The following is an 18386-nucleotide window of genomic DNA, read 5'->3' on the forward strand; positions in this document are numbered from 1 at the left end:
GAAATTTAACTTTTAGACTCGTAGCTACTAAATTTAACTTTTGAAACGTATCTATTTTATTTTTTAACCATATGAATTTCGTTAATTTTCATCTCAAGTTGTCGGAATTCATATTAACAACATACTTTGAAAAATTATTTAAGGGAAAATTAGTTGTTGTCGTCCTTAAATATCACTAGATGAAATCTAATTTTTAATAATATTCAGAATACGCAAAATAAAATGAGAAAATAGAAAGAAGAAAAAAAAAAATAAAGTACAAAATGATAGTAAATGTTTTTAAGTGAAAAAAGAATATAATAAAAGAGAAAATGAATAAGATCATATAGATTTGAAAGTAACAATTAAGTACGAAATGAAAAGATTAAAATTTTAAGAAAATAGTATGTTTGTATAAAAATGTATCAAAAGTTTACTTTTGTAACTATATGATTTTAGAGTCTAATAAAATAATTTAGTTATGTATAGGTACAAAAAGGAAAACTTGAGACACCAAAATCAATATTACCTCACATTTGAAAACCAATCTCTATGTTGAACACTTTAGGAAAACTAATCTTTTAGATATGTAAAACCTCCAAAATATACATTTGTTAAAAAAAATTCGAAATCACTAAAAAAAGAAAAATAAAAAATTTGAAATCATCAAAAAATAAAGGCAAAACTTTCGAAACAATTAAAAAGATCAAGACAAAAAATTTCGAAAATTACTAGTGTCATAATAATTTATTTTCAAAGTTTTTACCTTCATTTTTATATCTTCAAAGATTTACCCTTCATTTTTCTAGTGATTTTGAAGTTTTTTACTTTATATTTCTAATCATTTCGAAGTTTTCTATCGAGAATATTTTAGGCGTATTACTTACTTAAAATTTTTTATTTTCCTAAAGTGTTCAATATAGAGCTTAGTTTTCAAATGTATTAAACTTGATTTCTCAAGTTTTTCTACCAAAATTTCCCCTTTGAAATTGCTCTTCTTTTTTTAGATATAAGAAATATATCTTTTTTGAGTCTCATTATCATCAAAACATGATTGATTTTTTTAATTTATTTATTACTTTGTACAATTACATTATAATTATTCTTTAATAATATGTTTAACCATTTATGAAAGGGCGTTCTAAATTTGTAACTAAAATTAAACTATAAAATTGGGATGTAGCCAACGTTTGCAAAAGTTTAGGAAAATATCAAATGACAATTATATTTTACTTAAATATCCTTATACTAAACATGTTATAATTAACATAAAAAAAGTAAATAATTTTAAAAAAACTAAACAATTAATGTAGACAGGATTTTTTCATTCAACACAATGAGTCTATTTTGAAGCTCTTCTCGCCAAGAATCCGTAGGATTTGGAATCACTCAATTTCAAGTTCATATGAGTACGATATGGATTTTTAAAATTTTGATTAGAAAAAAAAAACTGTATGAAAGAAAAAGAGTGACGAATCAATGTAGCAAAAAAAAAGACTGAAACAACAAAATAAAAATTTTAAATAGTTTATTTGTGTTCCCCTCATTTGTTTGGTTATTTTTTAATAAATTTTCATACGTGGACTATATACATTGTTTAATAAATGCTCTCTTCTCGATGGGTCCCCGGAAGGCCCCGGGCCCCCGACGGGTTCCATGCGCTCTTTTTCCAAAAATTCTGGGGCACCGTTGGACCGGACGTGACTAAGGAGTGTTTGGGGATTTTGAACGAGGGAGCTAGGGCCAAGGAGTGGAATGCGACAAACATTGTTCTCATCCCCAAAGTGAAGAATCCGGTCAAGGTGAAGGACTTTCGACCCATTAGTCTGTGCAACGTTGTCCTCAAGATTGTTACTAAGGCCGTGGCGAATAGAATTAAGAGTGTGCTCCCGCTTATCATCTCCGAAGCACAAAGTGCGTTTGTCCCGGGAAGGCTAATTACGGACAATGCGGTGATAGCTTACGAACTTCTCCACTCTTTGAGATCAAGAACCAAGGGAAAGAAAGGGGTCTTGGCTCTCAAGCTCGACATGAGCAAAGCTTACGACAGGGTCGAGTGGGGATTTGTGGTGGCTATGATGAAGAGAGTTGGCTTTGGTCCGAGGTTGGTGCGGGTTGTGCTCGAATGTATATCCTCCCCGACTTTTTCAGTGGTTATCAACGGCAAAGTTGGAGGATCTTTTACCCCGGGACGGGGGCTGCGGCAAGGATGTCCTCTATCCCCGTACCTTTTTCTTTTCTGTGCGGAGGGGCTGTCCGCCCTTATTCGTGGACAAGAGAGATTGGGTCTCTTGAAGGGTTTTGCCTGTAGACCTATGGCGCCACCGGTGACACACCTTCTTTTTGCAGACGACAGTCTCCTTTTCTGCGAAGCGAGCGCCGCCGCTTGCCGGGCGATACGGGATATTCTGGTTATCTATGAGAGGGGCTCGGGGCAAATGGTGAATATGGAAAAATCGCTCATGTGTTGTTCCCGCAATACTACGGAGGGTGAGATTAGCCTTCTCTCAACCGCGATGGGTGTACCCGTGGTGGAGGAGCTTGAAAGCTATCTCGGGCTCCCGACCCATGTGGGTAGGAATAAGGTGGCGGTGTTTAGCGCTCTCACAAGCCGTGTTCACAAGCAACTTCGAGCGTGGCGGTCTAGGCTTTTTTCGGCGGGGGGCCGGGAAGTCCTTGTGAAGGCGGTTGTCCAAGCCATACCTACGTACATGATGAGTCTCTTCAAGCTCCCAACGACGACAATTAATGAGCTCCATAGGCTGATTGCCCGATTTTGATGGGGGGGTCGGAGGATAAGCGAAAGGTTACGTGGAGGCGGTGGGAGCTCATCGCTATGCCCAAGGGAGAGGGGGGATTGGGTTTCAAGGATCTTGGCGACTTTAATCGTGCGCTCGTGGGTCGCCTTACGTGGCGTATTATCAAGTACCCGGACTGCTTGATGGCTCGGATCCTCAAGGCTAAGTATTTTCCTCTTGGGTCGGTGCTCGACTTTGTGTGTCAAGACCATTTCTCCTTTCTTTGTAAGAGCTTGTGTTGGGGGAGAGATCTAGTCCGACAAGGAATACGATGGCAAGTTGGGGAAGGTAACCTTAGAGCCTTCGCGCAACCGTGGATTCCGAGAGCGGGGGCCCTCTCGGTGGTCTCGACGGAGCCGGACGATGGATTCCCTTGGAGAGTCGCAGATTTGCTGAAAGATGGTCGGTGGAACCAGGAGATTATTGAGGCTCTTTTTGTCCCCTACGATGCCGAGCAAATCGTGAAGATCCCGCTCGGGGAGGTTGACTCTCGGGATAGGCTTGTGTGGCATTTTGAAGAAGACGGAAACTATTCGGTACGATCCGGCTACCGTCTTGCGCGATCGGGGCTGTGTAACGGACCGTCGGGCTCGGCCAGTCTGGAACCGCGGTGGTGGAAGAGGATGTGGGGCCTCAACATCCCGCCGAAGGTCAAGCACGTGGTGTGGCGAGCGTGGTTCGAGGTTCTCCCGACCTTTGGCTGCCTGAAGAGGAGAGGAGTGGACTGTCTCCCGTTCTGCGTCTTTTACGGTGCGCTCCCGGAGAACGCCATCCACGCGCTCTGGGAATGTGAGCGTGCACAGGCCATTTGGGGGAGTTCACTGCTCCACAAATGGGCGGACAAAACAGGGGCGATCCCGTTCCAAGACCTCTGTTTGCGTGCGATGGAGGGCTTGACCGAGAGGAACCTTGAGCTGTTTTGTGGGCTAATTTGGGCAGTGTGGTCTGATCGGAACCTCCGACTTTTTGAGAACGTCATAAAATCTCCGGAGGCATGGGTCGGTGAAGTGGCAAATTGGTTGGCGAGTTTCCGGAAAGGTGTGGTTAGTCCGGGAACACACGGCGCGGCCAGAACGGTGCGGCAGGAAGCGTGGATTAGGCCAAATCCCGGGGAGCTTAAACTCAATGTTGATGCGGCGTGGGATGCTAACTCCGGTGATGCAGCAGTGGGTGGTGTTGTGCGGAACCATGGCGGCGAAGTGATCGGTGTTGCGGCGGTCTCGGTCGGACGGGTGGACTCGGCTTTGACAGCCGAGTGTCTAGCGCTGCGATGGAGCCTCCGTCTGATCCAGGCTCAGGGGTGGCATGTGGCTGCTGTGGAATCCGACTGTCTTCGTGCAACTCAACTGGTGGGTGGGGAGCAGGTCAACGGTTTGCAGGGGCCTATCATCAGAGACATTCTTGTCTTGACGGAGAGATTAGACTCTACGGGGCTGGTTAAGTGGGTTCCAAGGAATTGTAATGGTGCGGCTAATTGTATAGCCAAGACCCGCTTGAGTGAGGTTATCTCTGATTTTGTTTCTGTCATCTGCCCTGCGTGGCTTGACTGCTGTATTCAAAGAGATGTTAAAGCTCTGTTATGATGTTAATGAATCAGTTATTCCCTCAAAAAAAAAAAAGACTATATACACTTTGATGTTTGGAATAGTTACAAATTTCTTTAGGAAATATTACGTTTATTGTTTAACAATAAATTCGTCCCGGGCGGGACCCGCAATTAGTATGATAAGAATAAAATGAAGAAGTCAGAATTTAATCCAAAAACCCCGCGTAGAGGTATGATACATAACACATAGAGCGTATGAAAAGCGAAAAGCAAAAGGAAAGGAAAAAAATGCTATACTTTTACTCTTTTAGTTTTGTACGTCTCATATACTCCCCTTTTGAATTCTCAAAAAATGTCATCATCGTGTCTATTTGTTGACTTGTAGCATGATTAGTTATTAAGTTATTTTGCTATATGTAACTTTTTTAAAGCTATTCTATTACTGTTCTGTACATAGGTTTACCGTTTATGTGTTTGTCCAATTTTATTCATCTATATACACATACAACAGTTACCATATGCACATTCAGTCTATCTTTATTTTCTTACATGTGCAAATTATATAACTTTGTATACCAAAAAGTAACTATAACATAAAAATCATTCCCGTTTTGTAATTAAAGTTACAAATTCTAATAACTTGTTTTAAACCTTTCTAATTCTAAATTTTTTTGGTCCAATAGCTAAACATTTATTAGTTAATAGACTTACAGAATAATTAGTGTTTGTCTAAAACATGCAAAATTTCAAACTTGAATAAAACTTAAATTTGTAAAAAAAATATTTATCTCCGTACTTATATAGGGTACGTATTTTGCTACCCATGCATATATGTAACATATATACAATGATAAGTGATTATTTTATCTAAAATAGAATAATTTATATGATGTCAAATCTTTACCTATTTTGTTTAAAACTTTAAATCTTGATTATTTTGCTTAAAATCTTAAATTTTGGCTTATTTCGTTGAAAAAAAAAATTATACTGACTACTTTGTCCAATTTTTATTTTATAAACACTATAATTATTAGTATAAATAATTGGCCCCTCTTGAGCTTCGTTCCTGGCTCCGCCATGGATATTTTGTTATTTTGTATAAACAAATTTAAAAAGTGATTAAACAAAAAAATTACAAAAAAAAAGAGAGAGTTAAATATATAGCCAAACAATCTAAAAGATGATTAAAAAAGTAGCCAAAAACTAAAATATGACGCATGCGCTATTTTTTAATTGTTTAATTTTATTATAATTTTAATTGAGGATAATTATTTAGTTAGTTGTTTGAATAATTTGATTATAATTTTAATTGAGGATAATTATTTGGTTAGTTGATATAGTTTTTGAAAAGAAAAAAAAAAGGGTGTACTCTCTATTTTCAATACATAGAATAGAATGTGTGTTTCCGAAATCCAATGAGGCGATGAAAAACTAGATGAACTTTTGTTAAATGAAAAGTTTTCATTAAAAACGTTGAACAAAATTATACACTAATGGTAATGGATAAAGCTGTAAGAATTTATAAATGAATGAATAATGCGACAACTTACTATAACGAAAAAAAACAAACATTTCTTCTAAAAAAAAAGAAGAAAAAAAAAAAAAAAAACAAACAAACATTTGTCTTCAATTTTAACATAAATAAACAGGATGCATCAGCAATTTCCTAAAACGCGTTGCATAAAAAAAAATGAGAGTAGCAGAATACAAGATGTATAATAATACGCGCAATTTTAGTGAATTATTAGCTTTTCAAAAATAAAAAATAAAATAATTCACTAAAAAAGCGCGTACACAAAAACATTCTTTTTTTTTTATCAGACTCGAGACTGGACGTGGACTTTAATATTGCTGGGGCGTTGAGTGTTGGTTGTCGTCAAAGTCTGATTTGATCGGTAAAAGAAGTAAAAAGTGGGATTACAACACCCATCAGAATCAGATGTGAGACACCACCATATCAAGGCTGCGACGATCCCAACGCCGCCGAGACCGCCACCCACAGCCCACCATAATATCCTCGCCACCCCACCCTTATTACCCTTATGCCCCTCTGATTTCTCGGGCATGCTCACACTATGCGACCTGAGATACGGATGAATTAAATCAAAGGAGGCTGATATAAAAAATAAAAAAAATAAAAAAAAATCTAATGATGTATAGCGATTAAAGCAATAATATATTTTAATTTATAAATCAAGGTTTTACATTGTTTTGAGTGAGTTTAATTTAAAAAATAGGGTTTCTAGTCAGTTAATTATGATCTTTAAAGAAATAGCCTATGCCCCCTGAAATTTTAAAAACTAAATTTATTACCTTAAATTATAAAAAAAAAAATTAAAATTTGTACTCTTATATTTTATATTTTTCACCCAAAATCATATACTATTTTCATAATTGCCCCTCCTGAATATTTATTTTTCTTACACGCCCCCTTATTAATTTACAACTTTAACCCTAAAATTTTACATTTTTAGTCCAAAATTATATAACTTCTCATATTTACTCTTCATGAATACTTTTTTTTTCTTACGCGATCTTTCTAAATTTACAACTTAATTAAACCCTAAATTTCACATTTTTAGTTCAAAATTATATAACTTCTCATATCTACCCCTCCTGAATATATATTTTTTCTTATATACCTCTAAGAAAATTTAGAAAGAAAAAAAAATTAATCAAATTTGCCCTGGCTACAAATTCTGGACCCGCCACTGCTTAGTAGCTAAGGTAGAAAAAGATTAACTAAACATGACAGTGTGCATGGCAACAACGACGAACACTCTATATCTACATATCATATGTGTGTGTGTGTATATATATATATATATATATATATATATATATATATAAGAAGCGGGAAGGTGAAGTGTTGCGTACTCTTGTCGGGTAGCGCAGAACTGGACGTGGTAGGTAGCGCTGAAGCAAACAAACGTGGGTGAAGTTAGGGCATCGGCGGAGGAGCTCTGATCTAACACCGCCGTGCCGCAACGGGGCCCGATTCCGGCCACCGGATTCACTGCCACCGCCAAGTTGAACCCCGTCTCCGCGCTAACGTACACCTCGTTATTGTAGTACTCCTGCTCGCCGAAAACAGCCGTGAAGTGGGCGACGGTGGCGCCAAATGGGGGTGTGCCACGTGGACAGGCGACGGTGCCGGAGCCGCAGTCGCCGGTGAGGCAGTGGAAGAAGGCCGGGTCGGGGTCGCAGCGCGTTCGGGCCCACACGAGGCCGGTCCAGTTGTTTGGAACTATGACTCTAGTGGAATAGCCCGGGAAAAGGACGAACCCTGTGGCTGCGGCGGTGAGCTCAGGCGCGCTAGGAGCCGACACCACCGCCACCCAAAGTGACTCGCTGCACGAGTTTTCTGCGTCCACTGCTGTCATGCCCTTCGCTGTTAAACCTCCACAATATACGTAATATTTGTAAGTGATTGATTATATATATATTAATGACGATGATAGTATGATTTGTAATTATTATTTCGTACCCGTGCCTAAATTGAGGAGAGTGATGATTTGAAGATAGGCAATGAATCGCACTAGGCATGTTATAGACATCACGTGATATTCTAATATATAAACTCCCCTGCAAATTCAATAATTCACAGCGGAATAAAAAAAATGTCCATTTCAATCTGCAACTTCAAGAAGTTATGGTAGCTAGCCAAATAAAATTATAATAAAGAGAGAGAGACAGAGAGAGAGATGGGAAGAACACCTTGTTGAGAGAGAGATAGAGATCAGAAGAACACCTTAGAGAGAGAAAGAGAGAAACTTGTGTAGAGATGGGAAGAACACCTTGTTGGGAGAGAGAGAGAGAGAGAGAGAGAGAGAGAGAGAGAGAGAGAGAGAGAGAGAGAGAGAGAGAAGCTTGTTGTGGAGAGATGGGAAGACAACCTTGGTGTGTGGAGATATGGGAAGAACAGCGCTTGGTAAGAGAAAGGGAGGCCTTTTCTTTTTCTTTGCGAAGCGTTCCTTGAAAGATTGGAAAAAAGGGTTCACAAAGTTATATATAGTTTGAGGACTGAGTTGGTGCTTGGCTATCAAAGCTAGCTAGGTTTCATTCATCATTAATAATGGGGATGATGGGCTACATGGTACATGGTACTTGAGTACACCATACATGACGTCAAGAAAGTGACGCATGACTAATTGATGTATGACTAAGTGATGTATGGCTATCATTGATCAGAAAGTAATGTATGACTTGTAAGTTATGCATGGCTATCATTGATAAGAAAGTGATGTATGACTAAGTAGGTTTCCTCCACTCAAAGAAATTATTTATAACTAGAAATCCTTTGAGCCTTGATGGCGTTGACGTCAACGACAATGCCAGCTATAATTCCCGGCGGCTATTCACGTTTTGTGTTGAAGACTTGTAAATTGAAATCGGAAAAATACCGTCGAAGTACGTGGAAATGGAATTGTCTTAATCTTAGTAGGGCCACTATTGTACTAACTGGATTGTAATGAATATTACATTATAATGCAAAGTTGCCTTCAACATTAAATGAATTTATCTCAAATTCGTTAACAACCGATCTTTAGAAATAAACATCAAGATAATAAATATTAGTGAATAAAATATGTGAATACAAAATTATAGAATCATCATAAAATATGGATATCTTCTTTTAAAGATTTAGTATCTACTTTTCACTATATCAGGTATACGTACAAATAATTGAATTGAAAATTGGTCGAACCAATAATTAATGTGGAAGAGTTATTATATAAGCACGTCTGTGGTAGTTAGATTAATTATGCTGTAATTGTAAAAAAAAAAAAAAAAAAAAAAAAAACCCTCAACCTCAACCGCGTAGGTAAATGGGAACACCTTCTTTTCTCTGTGATGAATGAAACTTTCTGTTCAAGCAAAAAAAAAAGTATACCCAATGGGAAAGGAATCAACGTATATGAATAAAATTCTACATAGATAAGCCGGAATTTTATTCCAACAACAACAATTTGTGGCTGATAATATAATACATATGTAACGGTCCATGATGAAGAGACCATTTAGTTGGTATTGGTGACAACAAAAGCGGCATATCTATATGTGTGTTTTCCAAGCAATAAAGATCATTAATTAAATGATGAGAAGATTGCGGTATAAATTTTTTTTTATTATTAATTTTTAGTTAATTTTGTGGGAAAAAATGTTAAATCGTGTTTAATCCAAGGTTGTCACATGTAATTTCATTTATGATTTAACTGATTTTGTTTAACAGTGCAATTGAAATTTAACATTAGGTATTTGTCTCGGAAAAAAAAATAGATCTTTAAGTGTATGTTTCCGAAAATATTAAGTATTTATGCCGCCATTTTCTCTTAAATAATAAAAAATTGAAAGAAAAAATAACTTAAATCTCTACCCTTGATTTGAATTAGATAGTAACCATGAAACCATAACCTAACATAAAGTATTTTCCCCGTAAAAAAAAATAATAACAAAAAAAAAGTAGTTAAGTGTATGCAGCGTAAACTTTTGAGTATTACCATCATTTCCTCAAAAAATTATGAGAAATTTATCATCTCTCTTAATAAATAAAATGAAGTCACAAAACGAAATATATATATATATATATATATATATATATATATATATATATATATATATATATATATATATATTTGGAAAGTCTCAAGTTTGCAAATTTCATCTCAATTATTGTATTTTCCATGAATTGCAATCTAAGCTTCACTTAGATCAAATATCCTTCTCTGTCCCATGCAATCCTCTTATGAAGATTGTCTCAACGAATACACAAACACACGTAAACTACACAATCATGAACAAATAAATAACATTGATTGAAAATAATTCCTTGAACTCGTTATCATTGAAAATAATCCCATCATCCTCATCGCAATTCCAAGGTTAATCTAGAGATATGGACGTTTTGGGTTTACCCCAATAAGTTGTTGAAGGTATGAAGCCAAATTGGTCGCCGAGTTGACGAGTTGGAATGCTGAAGACCGAGATTGATTGTCGAGTTAGGATCGATCGCCGAGCAGACCACGTCGAGCTGAATACAAGACGACTGTGTGTATGTCGTTTGGGTCAAGAATTAGGTCGATGGTATTTAGGGTATTCTAAGTCTATCTGTTGGCCTAGTTATTTCTCTATAAATATGTTGTAGTCGTCACTTCTGTAAGAGAGAAAAGAGAGATCGAGTGTAAACACCATCCCATATTGATTTATAATAATATTTGCAGTGGTAAAGTGAATTTAGATCTCACGTTGAGATTGAGCCACTATATATTAATCTTGTGTGTTCTTTGATATTGTTTATTTTTCGTTTTTTGGCGGTAAAATCTCAACATAAGTCACAACCCAAATCACCAAAAAAACAATACCAAGGACCTCGAGCGACGGACGTGATAAGTCTCTACTCCGTCATGAAATCTCCGCATTAAAAATTTCAAATGAAGTATGTCATAACCTAATATACGTTTGTTATCACTACTATTACTAACGACCAATAAAATTACTTATGTTGCTAAGGTGTTTATAGTTAGAGCCTGAAAGAAACAGATCAAAAAAGCATGTTGTTTGACGGAAGTTTTGTCATTAATTTCTAGTTGATGGTTGTTAGGAACTCATTGGTGTTTTAATGCCGTGTGAAGTCCAAAACTTGATAGAAGTATTTGGTATTTCAAATGCCCGAGAAAAGAATTAAGATCTCAACAAGTGTTCCTTACCCAAATAAAAGATCCATATAATTTGGATTTACTTTATGTGAAAGGTTTGAATGAGATTTATTGTATAATAAAACAAAAAAAAAATAGATAATTAGCCATGTGGTATTGCTATATATAGTCAACGTTTCGTAAATCTTAAGTAAATAGTCATAAAGATGACATGTTATTTCTGATTTGTCTTTTCATTAAAATAAAAAAGTGAAGTATTTACGTCAATTTATACGTGTAAAAACATGAACGTTGCAACGTTGAGTATACAGTCATGTGAAACTGTAAATAAGACTATATACCTAATGAACCCACAATAAAATCTGTATAGATACCAAGTGGAAAGATTTACTGAATTTTAATGGTGAAAGTGATTTTAGTGATGGAAGAATTAGAGACAATGGAAAATGGGATAATTTCAAAAAACTATGATCATTTAAGATTTCTATGATTAAAATTTACTTATTGTTTTTAATTTCAAAATTATGATTATGACATGTTTGTTAATAAACACAATTATTTATTGACATCAATAAATAATCATAATTTTGGAGCATGATTGGAGTTGTTTTGATCAAATCGATGAACAGGGACGGAACCGTGCTGCTTAAAAGGCGGGGGTAACGGTGGCGTCTGTTTTACAGTCACAGCCGTGATATGGTGCATCATTAATAAACGTGGCGCCGGACTAGATGTTCATATCGAACCTCAGATCCCACTTCATTGCCTGAGCAGTGTTCATATCGAACCCCGAGAAAGAGCCAGATGAGCAGTGTTCATTCAGTGTTATACATGTTATATCAGACTTGGATCATATCCTGGCGCCTTCAATTATCATGTTCTGCTTAAAAATAAGAATAAAAAATCACTAATTTTAGCGAATAGTTTTTCGACTCTCTCATTTTGCTCGCTTCTAAAGTCATGTTCCACAGTAGCGCCTAAATAAATTCGTAATCTCGGTCATCTCACTACGTTATATAGTAGATTATGGATTTACAACTGTAAATACATGTTATAAATTGATAGTTTTATATATTGTTTTTCGCTTAGATATATTTGTGGACTTTAACTTAATAACGAAGACATGGAGAAACACTAATTAAATTTATGAAGAAAAAAAAATGAGGAAATCAACTTGAAAGACATTGAAAATTAAACCTGAAAAATTTATTATAGAGTTTTTAACAAAATATAAAACCGGAAGGAGGGCTTTCTATGATATTTTCCCCCGAATCCTGGCGATGCGTTATTGGCAACAAATTACTAGAGGCTTTGTAGAGTCCACAAATTCAGCGCCAAAAATGTGCTAAACCTGTCTTAAGATTAATGGAAGACCCTTACTAAATCACTGCGCTATGACGTTCCACAGTGAAAAAGTTCCCAAAAATAACAAAAGTATGGCTAGAGAAACTGCCAATTCACACATATATAGAAGATATACAATAGCCAGACTGAACTGTCTTATTCAACAAAACATGATCTCTCAAATCTCTCACTCTAATTAAAAAAACCCCTGAAAAGTCTCATATACCCTATAAAACTACTAAAACGCTTCCCAGAAATGGTACAAAACTGCATCAAGCTACTATATATATAATATTATATATATACACAAAGAACCAGAGGGAACCAGAACTTATCACCTAAGCTTATTCTGCGCAACAGCTTGGCAGAGCTCGTCCTCGTAGAACAGAACTCTATTCGAGGCCAACGATTTACAAAGCGGCTTTGCAAGCACAGAAGGAACCATGCATCTCGCCGGAAGAGACGACTCCTGAAACAGAACAGCCGCGACTTGGCGCATCTCCGAAGATTTCAGGCGAGAAGGTGGTCGAGGACCTTGCCTCGGGGCCTTTGGGGCTCGAGGGCTCGGCATATAAATTCCCTTTCCATCGACCTTGCTGCTATAAAAAATGCAATAAAAATTTAAGGTTAAGGGTTTTGGAGGAGGTCTCAACGATTCTCAATAGAAAACAAAGACAAATGGTTAGGATTCGTGCCTTAGAAAAGGCCAATGATCTGTTGGCCGAGGAGTCATCGTTCTCAACATCTCCTGGCGAGAACGATCCGGGGTGGTATAATTAAAGTAGAACTGCCTCGCTATCACGACCTGATTTGAGTTTAAATGCATGAGAATGTACCACTCTGAGAATTCATAGAAAGACTCGAAGGTAAATCTCTAAAGTTGTCAAGGAGGGCTGCAGAAGTTAAACAGAACCAAGAACAAAAAAAAAAAAACCGTATGGAAAATACACTTGGTCTTTCTTTCATTTAACAGCCAATGTCTAAATCTAATGCACACCCTATGGTAAACGAAGTCAAGTCACGAGAATCAATTATTTCAGGGAGAGCACATATATTAGCAATTGCAGTACGACATTCACAAGATCCAAAAGAGACAGAACAGTAATTATATCATGTCTGCGCCCGCGAAAAATGGCCATGTACAACGGTGTATTGACACTGAATGAACAGTAAATTTGGGTTTCTATATAATATATACAAAAATATTATATATATAAAGGAGAATCCGGAATCACTGTTCACGTAGACACATATTCCTGTTAAGTCTACAGTGTCCGAAAAAAAATTGACGTAAATGCCCTTTAAAAGCTTCAGAATTACATGATGTTGCCATTTTAGTTAAACTTTTACAATTACAAATAATTCCCTAGATGTCTCCGGAACATTTCAGACACATATAAAAAAAACATCTAGACATTTCTGCTTACGTCAGTCTTATTATATTCCTTACTCTATATATATCCGAACTTCTGGAGAAGTTACTTCAGAGTTCAGATGACTCTTATGATGAAATAATATTTATACACACACTTATACAGTAGTGGCTGATTAAATAAGGACCGGTCAGCGCCTTCCTCAGCTCCTCAAATATTCCATTGTCCCGATGAGCAAGTACCGGGACAAAACCAGAAAACGAATTAGCAAGATCTCATCTGAAAAAAAAACTTGCCTGCAACAAAAAAAAGGCTGGAAGGACACATAAGAAGATAGGACAGAAGTCGCTCCTCATGTCACCATTGCTTTATCCGCACACTAAAGATAGAACAGAGGGAAACAAAAGCCTAATTGCTCCAATGAGAAACAGAGAGGCAAACAGTAGAAACATAGTAAGATTTTAAAATCATAAAAAATCCCGAACTTTAGGAAAAATCTCAGCCTGAAGGAGTGAAGGAATCACAACCGAGGTGGGAAAGATAGAGACCAGAAAACGAATCTCATTTTTTTCCAAGTATATGTGATATCGAGGAAGAAGAAAAAAGAAAGTGAACACTCGAGAAAGAGAAATGCATGAGTGAGGTTCGAAAGATAAAGATACAAAGAACAGACATATTCTTCGTCTTAATTTCCACACGAATTTTAGCAATCCAACTCTTGATAATTAGTACTTATCATGGTCATTTCACTAATAAAAAAAAATTAGAAAAAAAATAGGTTCCAAAACACTCAATCTCATATTCAATTGAATAATTCATCCTCAGATTTATCTATTTCTGAAAGACCCGATCAAATCATAAACTCTAGAATTTCAAAATCCCCAATCACCGTATTCAAGTTCGAGCTCAAACTATAGAAATGAGAGAGAGATTCGAATACGCTACTTAAATCATCAACAATCAGCAAATCAACCACAAACGACACATAGACTCGAACATGCACTCAGGCACCCCTAAATCCGAAAGCCCTAAATTCACGGATTTAACTCATAGACGAAACTGAGAAGAGAATCACGAGGAATCCACACGCGCGCGAGCAAATATCGAATCACCATTGAATTCCACCAAAAATTAAGAGATTCAAAATAAAATCTAAACCTAGCTTTTCTGAAACTCGAGTAGGCAAGAAATTTTTTTGAGACTTACCTTGAACAATCGAGTCTCAACGACCCGAACCACGGCCCAAGAAGAAAAAAATCTCCCGCAAGTGGATCTCGAATGAGAGCTCGGTAGAATAGTGCGTACCAAACAGGAAGGAAAAAAAAAGTCTTACCTGAAGTAGAGGAAATAGATGGTCAAGATGTAATCTTCGATCAATGGAAAAAAAAAAACGAAACTAAGATAAAAACAATAAAGAGAGAGAGAAGAAGAAGAAGAATCGAGAATGAGGGATATGTTATCAAAGAGATAAGTTAGGTTTTTTTTTTTTTTTTTTTTTTTTTAATTTCGAACAAGAGATAGGTTTAGTAAAATGTGTTCGTGTGGGCCTGGGCCACAAAACACGTATGTGTGAATTTCTTATCTTTGTGTATTATTTTCTGTTTTTGTTTGAATTAATATATAGACGTGGAGTACTAATAGTATATAGTACTGTACTATATACTCTGTCACAAAGTAGTATGAGATTAGTCTAATTAATTCATCCGATTTTGTTCCTCCTGATATGTACAAATGAAATTTATTAAAATTGATTGACATACATTGTCTTTAGCTATTCATAATTAAAATATGATCATGATTTTGAACTAATCTTCGAATGTTAATTACAAGTAATTATTTTTTCCACATTTTATAGATTCGAAAAAAAAAACATCAGGTATAGTAGAATTCATATGAAGAGAGTTCATAATACTTTCCAAAATAAATTAAAACAAATTCTAAGAAGCTAAGGAAAAAATAAATAAATAGAGAGATGGAGAGATATGGAGAATGTTTTAACTATGTATTATTTGTTGATACAGAAAATTAAAATAACTTATGTATGTAATTATATAAAAAAAAATCAATTATTTGAAATATATATTATATACATATTTACAATTATATAAATATTTTGCTCTTATAGAAACCTTTCATTTATCTCCTCTTATATATATGATTTGCGTATATTTAACATTTGTTTGAATCACATTCTATGTTTTTTTCAACATTATTTTGTATAAACGTTTATGTTAAATTGTATTGTTTGTCTCAATAATTAGTATTACTAAAAAGGATTATTTGTTCCAAACCATCGCAAAAAGTTTAATTTCCTTCCAAGAAAATGTATGTAATTATGATTATTATATATATTCAATGCACCGTTTTTATTTAGAAGTTTGTGTATATCATTAAACTGTTTATGTTGATTATTTTTTAATTAGTGCATGTACTTTTATGTCAATTCCAAATATTTCATCAAAATGATGAGAAGCTAATAACCTTCAATATATAATTACATAAAAAAAAAAACGTAAAACAATATCATAATCCAATTGAATATTTAAATTTTTAGCAAATAAAAAGGAAAGTAAAAGATAATCACTGAAAAGTACAATAACATTATAAGTGAATTTTTTGTATTATATTAATTAATAAAAATGTTTATATTTGAAAAAATAGATTTAGTTTTCAATGATATATACTTAATTGTATCAATATAATTAAATTTTATGTATATATTGGAGAACAAAACAATTTTTTTTATAGTGATATTACGTTAAATACAAGTTAAACTTTTTTTTTTGTTATAAATGAAAACATTATTATTGTAAACACAAGTTTTCTGCAGCAACGCGCAGGTATCGTACTTGTATATATATATATATATATATATATATATATATATATATATATATATATTTGCAGCCAGAGCCGGCTCAACAATTTAAGGGGCCTAGGGCAAAAATTCATTTAAGGGCCCCCAATTTTTTTAAATATTTTGATTAATTATCATATAAATTATTAATAGATACAAAATGTTAAGTTTATTTAATTGTACTTGTAATTATAACTGTAAATTAATGCTACAGATTATAACAATTTAATAATATTGTAACTACAAATTAACTATGAGTGAAGTTATATAATAATTTTATATGTATAAATATATTTATTAAAAAAAAATTGGCCTTATTGGGGGGAGGGGCCTTGGGCAATGGCCCCATTTGCCCTCCCCTTGAGCCGGCCCTGTTTGCAGCGTAAGTGTATAAAACATGCTAAGAAAAAGTTTTATGTACTTTCTTTTAACTTGTGAAGATATAGTGATGTGTTAAAAGTCTCACATCGCTTGCTTAGTGAATAATATGAACTTTCATGTACTATAGAAATACAAAATGATTGACATTAATTCACTCATCAGAGCATTTCTTTGGCTTTTGAGCTTGCATATTTCTTGGGGCCCGTGAGAATAGTTTAATTTTTTTTAAACGGTTTTTTACGATATTTTCGAGGTTTGGTGACTACAATTTATTCAAGTCAATCATATATTTAATAATACCGTAGTCTTCCTTGCGTTGTTGCACAGACAGATTTCGATAATTCGTTACATCATTTTTTCTATTATTATTTATCTTAACCTGCTAAACTTTTATTATTATTTATCAGAGGTTGGAACTTACGACATTGTCATGGGATCCGTCCTGGTCAGGGTGTGAAACCACATGATCAAACAACTGTTTAGTTTTTTATGGTCGTGCGAGTTGAACCAAAACAACAATATAGTGTTAATTCTTTAACTTTTTTTAATATTACAAATTATTGTAAAAAAAATATCATTTTTTTAATAATCTTATAATTAAATAAAAAAAATATTCATTAATATACTTTATTATTTGCAAATAAATAAAGATTTGGAAATTAAAAGTATGAGTAATTTTTATTTTCATATGTAAATTTTTTAAAAATAAGTAAAATTTTGATTTTATTTGACATAAACGCATTAGATATAATATACATACATGATTTTCATTCGAATTATAAAATTATTTTTCGAGAACCCAAAAAAAAGCTACCACTCACCAAGGTTCGAAATACCATTTTCGACGCCGTTTCGAGCTTCCCGATTTACGGAAAACCGGCACGTCGATGACAAATCGAACGGAAAAAATGTGAAAAAAGATAATTGATATGCCGTTTTCAAATGCAGCTTTCCATGGAAAACCGATACGCCGATGAAAAACCGAACAGAAATAATGTTGTAGAATATATTAAAAATATATATGAATATACATATATTATTTCATCTTTATTTTGTATTTTTCTCCTTGTTTAAAATTTCAAAATGATTAAAAATAAATAAATATATAAAATTTAAAACATTTAAATTCAAAATAAAGTATCCGAGGGAAGTACATAACTTAATCTTTATTTTGTATTTTACATATATCATACAATAGATAATTGCAGTACCATTTGCCATAATATTATTTCAACAAAAACAGTGGCTTTTTGTCTTGAAATAAAAAAAAACTAGTTCGATAAAAAGAAAAAAAATAGTTTATATTAGTGATATTATTTTCCTTTCTAAAATTGTGTGAGGATTGTGATGTCTTATAGGCGTAGCAGTTGAATGAGTTTAAAAAAATAGGATAAATTACACTCATGCCCCCTGAACTTTTGACCATTTAACAACGTGGTCCCTACTTTTTTT

At 34.6% G+C, this 18386-nt stretch overlaps 1 protein-coding gene across 4 annotated transcripts; it reads right to left on the reverse strand.

Moving 5' to 3' along the window:
* Positions 1–12322: 12322 nt before the first annotated feature.
* LOC149399749 (F-box protein At4g35930-like) lies at positions 12323–15145 on the reverse strand. Of its 4 annotated transcripts, none has more exons than XM_089612125.1 (4): positions 14903–15145; positions 13993–14075; positions 13019–13128; positions 12323–12922 (listed from the first exon to the last, which is right to left on the reverse strand). In XM_089612125.1, exons 2-4 carry the CDS (start codon positions 14050–14052, stop codon positions 12658–12660), a joined length of 435 nt encoding a protein of 144 aa, XP_089468251.1. In that variant the 5' UTR covers positions 14053–14075; positions 14903–15145; the 3' UTR covers positions 12323–12657. The 4 variants fall into 4 exon arrangements, 3 of the variants coding, with proteins under 3 accessions (XP_089468251.1, XP_089468250.1, XP_089468252.1); XM_089612124.1 differs by having other exon boundaries at positions 13993–14104; XM_089612126.1 differs by having other exon boundaries at positions 12323–12919; positions 13993–15145.
* Between the last annotated feature and the right edge of the window lie 3241 nt (positions 15146–18386).

This window comes from Urtica dioica, chromosome 4, assembly GCF_054948205.1.
Source record: "Urtica dioica subsp. dioica isolate 48M chromosome 4, U.dioica_male_clone48M_v1_H2, whole genome shotgun sequence".
Taxonomy (NCBI): Eukaryota; Viridiplantae; Streptophyta; class Magnoliopsida; order Rosales; family Urticaceae; genus Urtica; species Urtica dioica.

What these genes read in the sequence shown, in the direction of transcription:
- LOC149399749 (XM_089612125.1), bottom strand. Translation starts at nt 14,052, where the DNA reads ATGAGGAGCGACTTCTGTCCTATCTTCTTATGTGTCCTTCCAGCCTTT. An exon ending in CAGCCTTTTTTTTGTTGCAG is followed by an intron (nt 13,129 to 13,992) that starts GCAAGTTTTTTT and finishes AACTCAAATCAG; the next exon opens with GTCGTGATAGCGAGGCAGTT. An exon ending in GATCATTGGCCTTTTCTAAG is followed by an intron (nt 12,923 to 13,018) that starts GCACGAATCCTA and finishes CATTTTTTATAG; the next exon opens with CAGCAAGGTCGATGGAAAGG.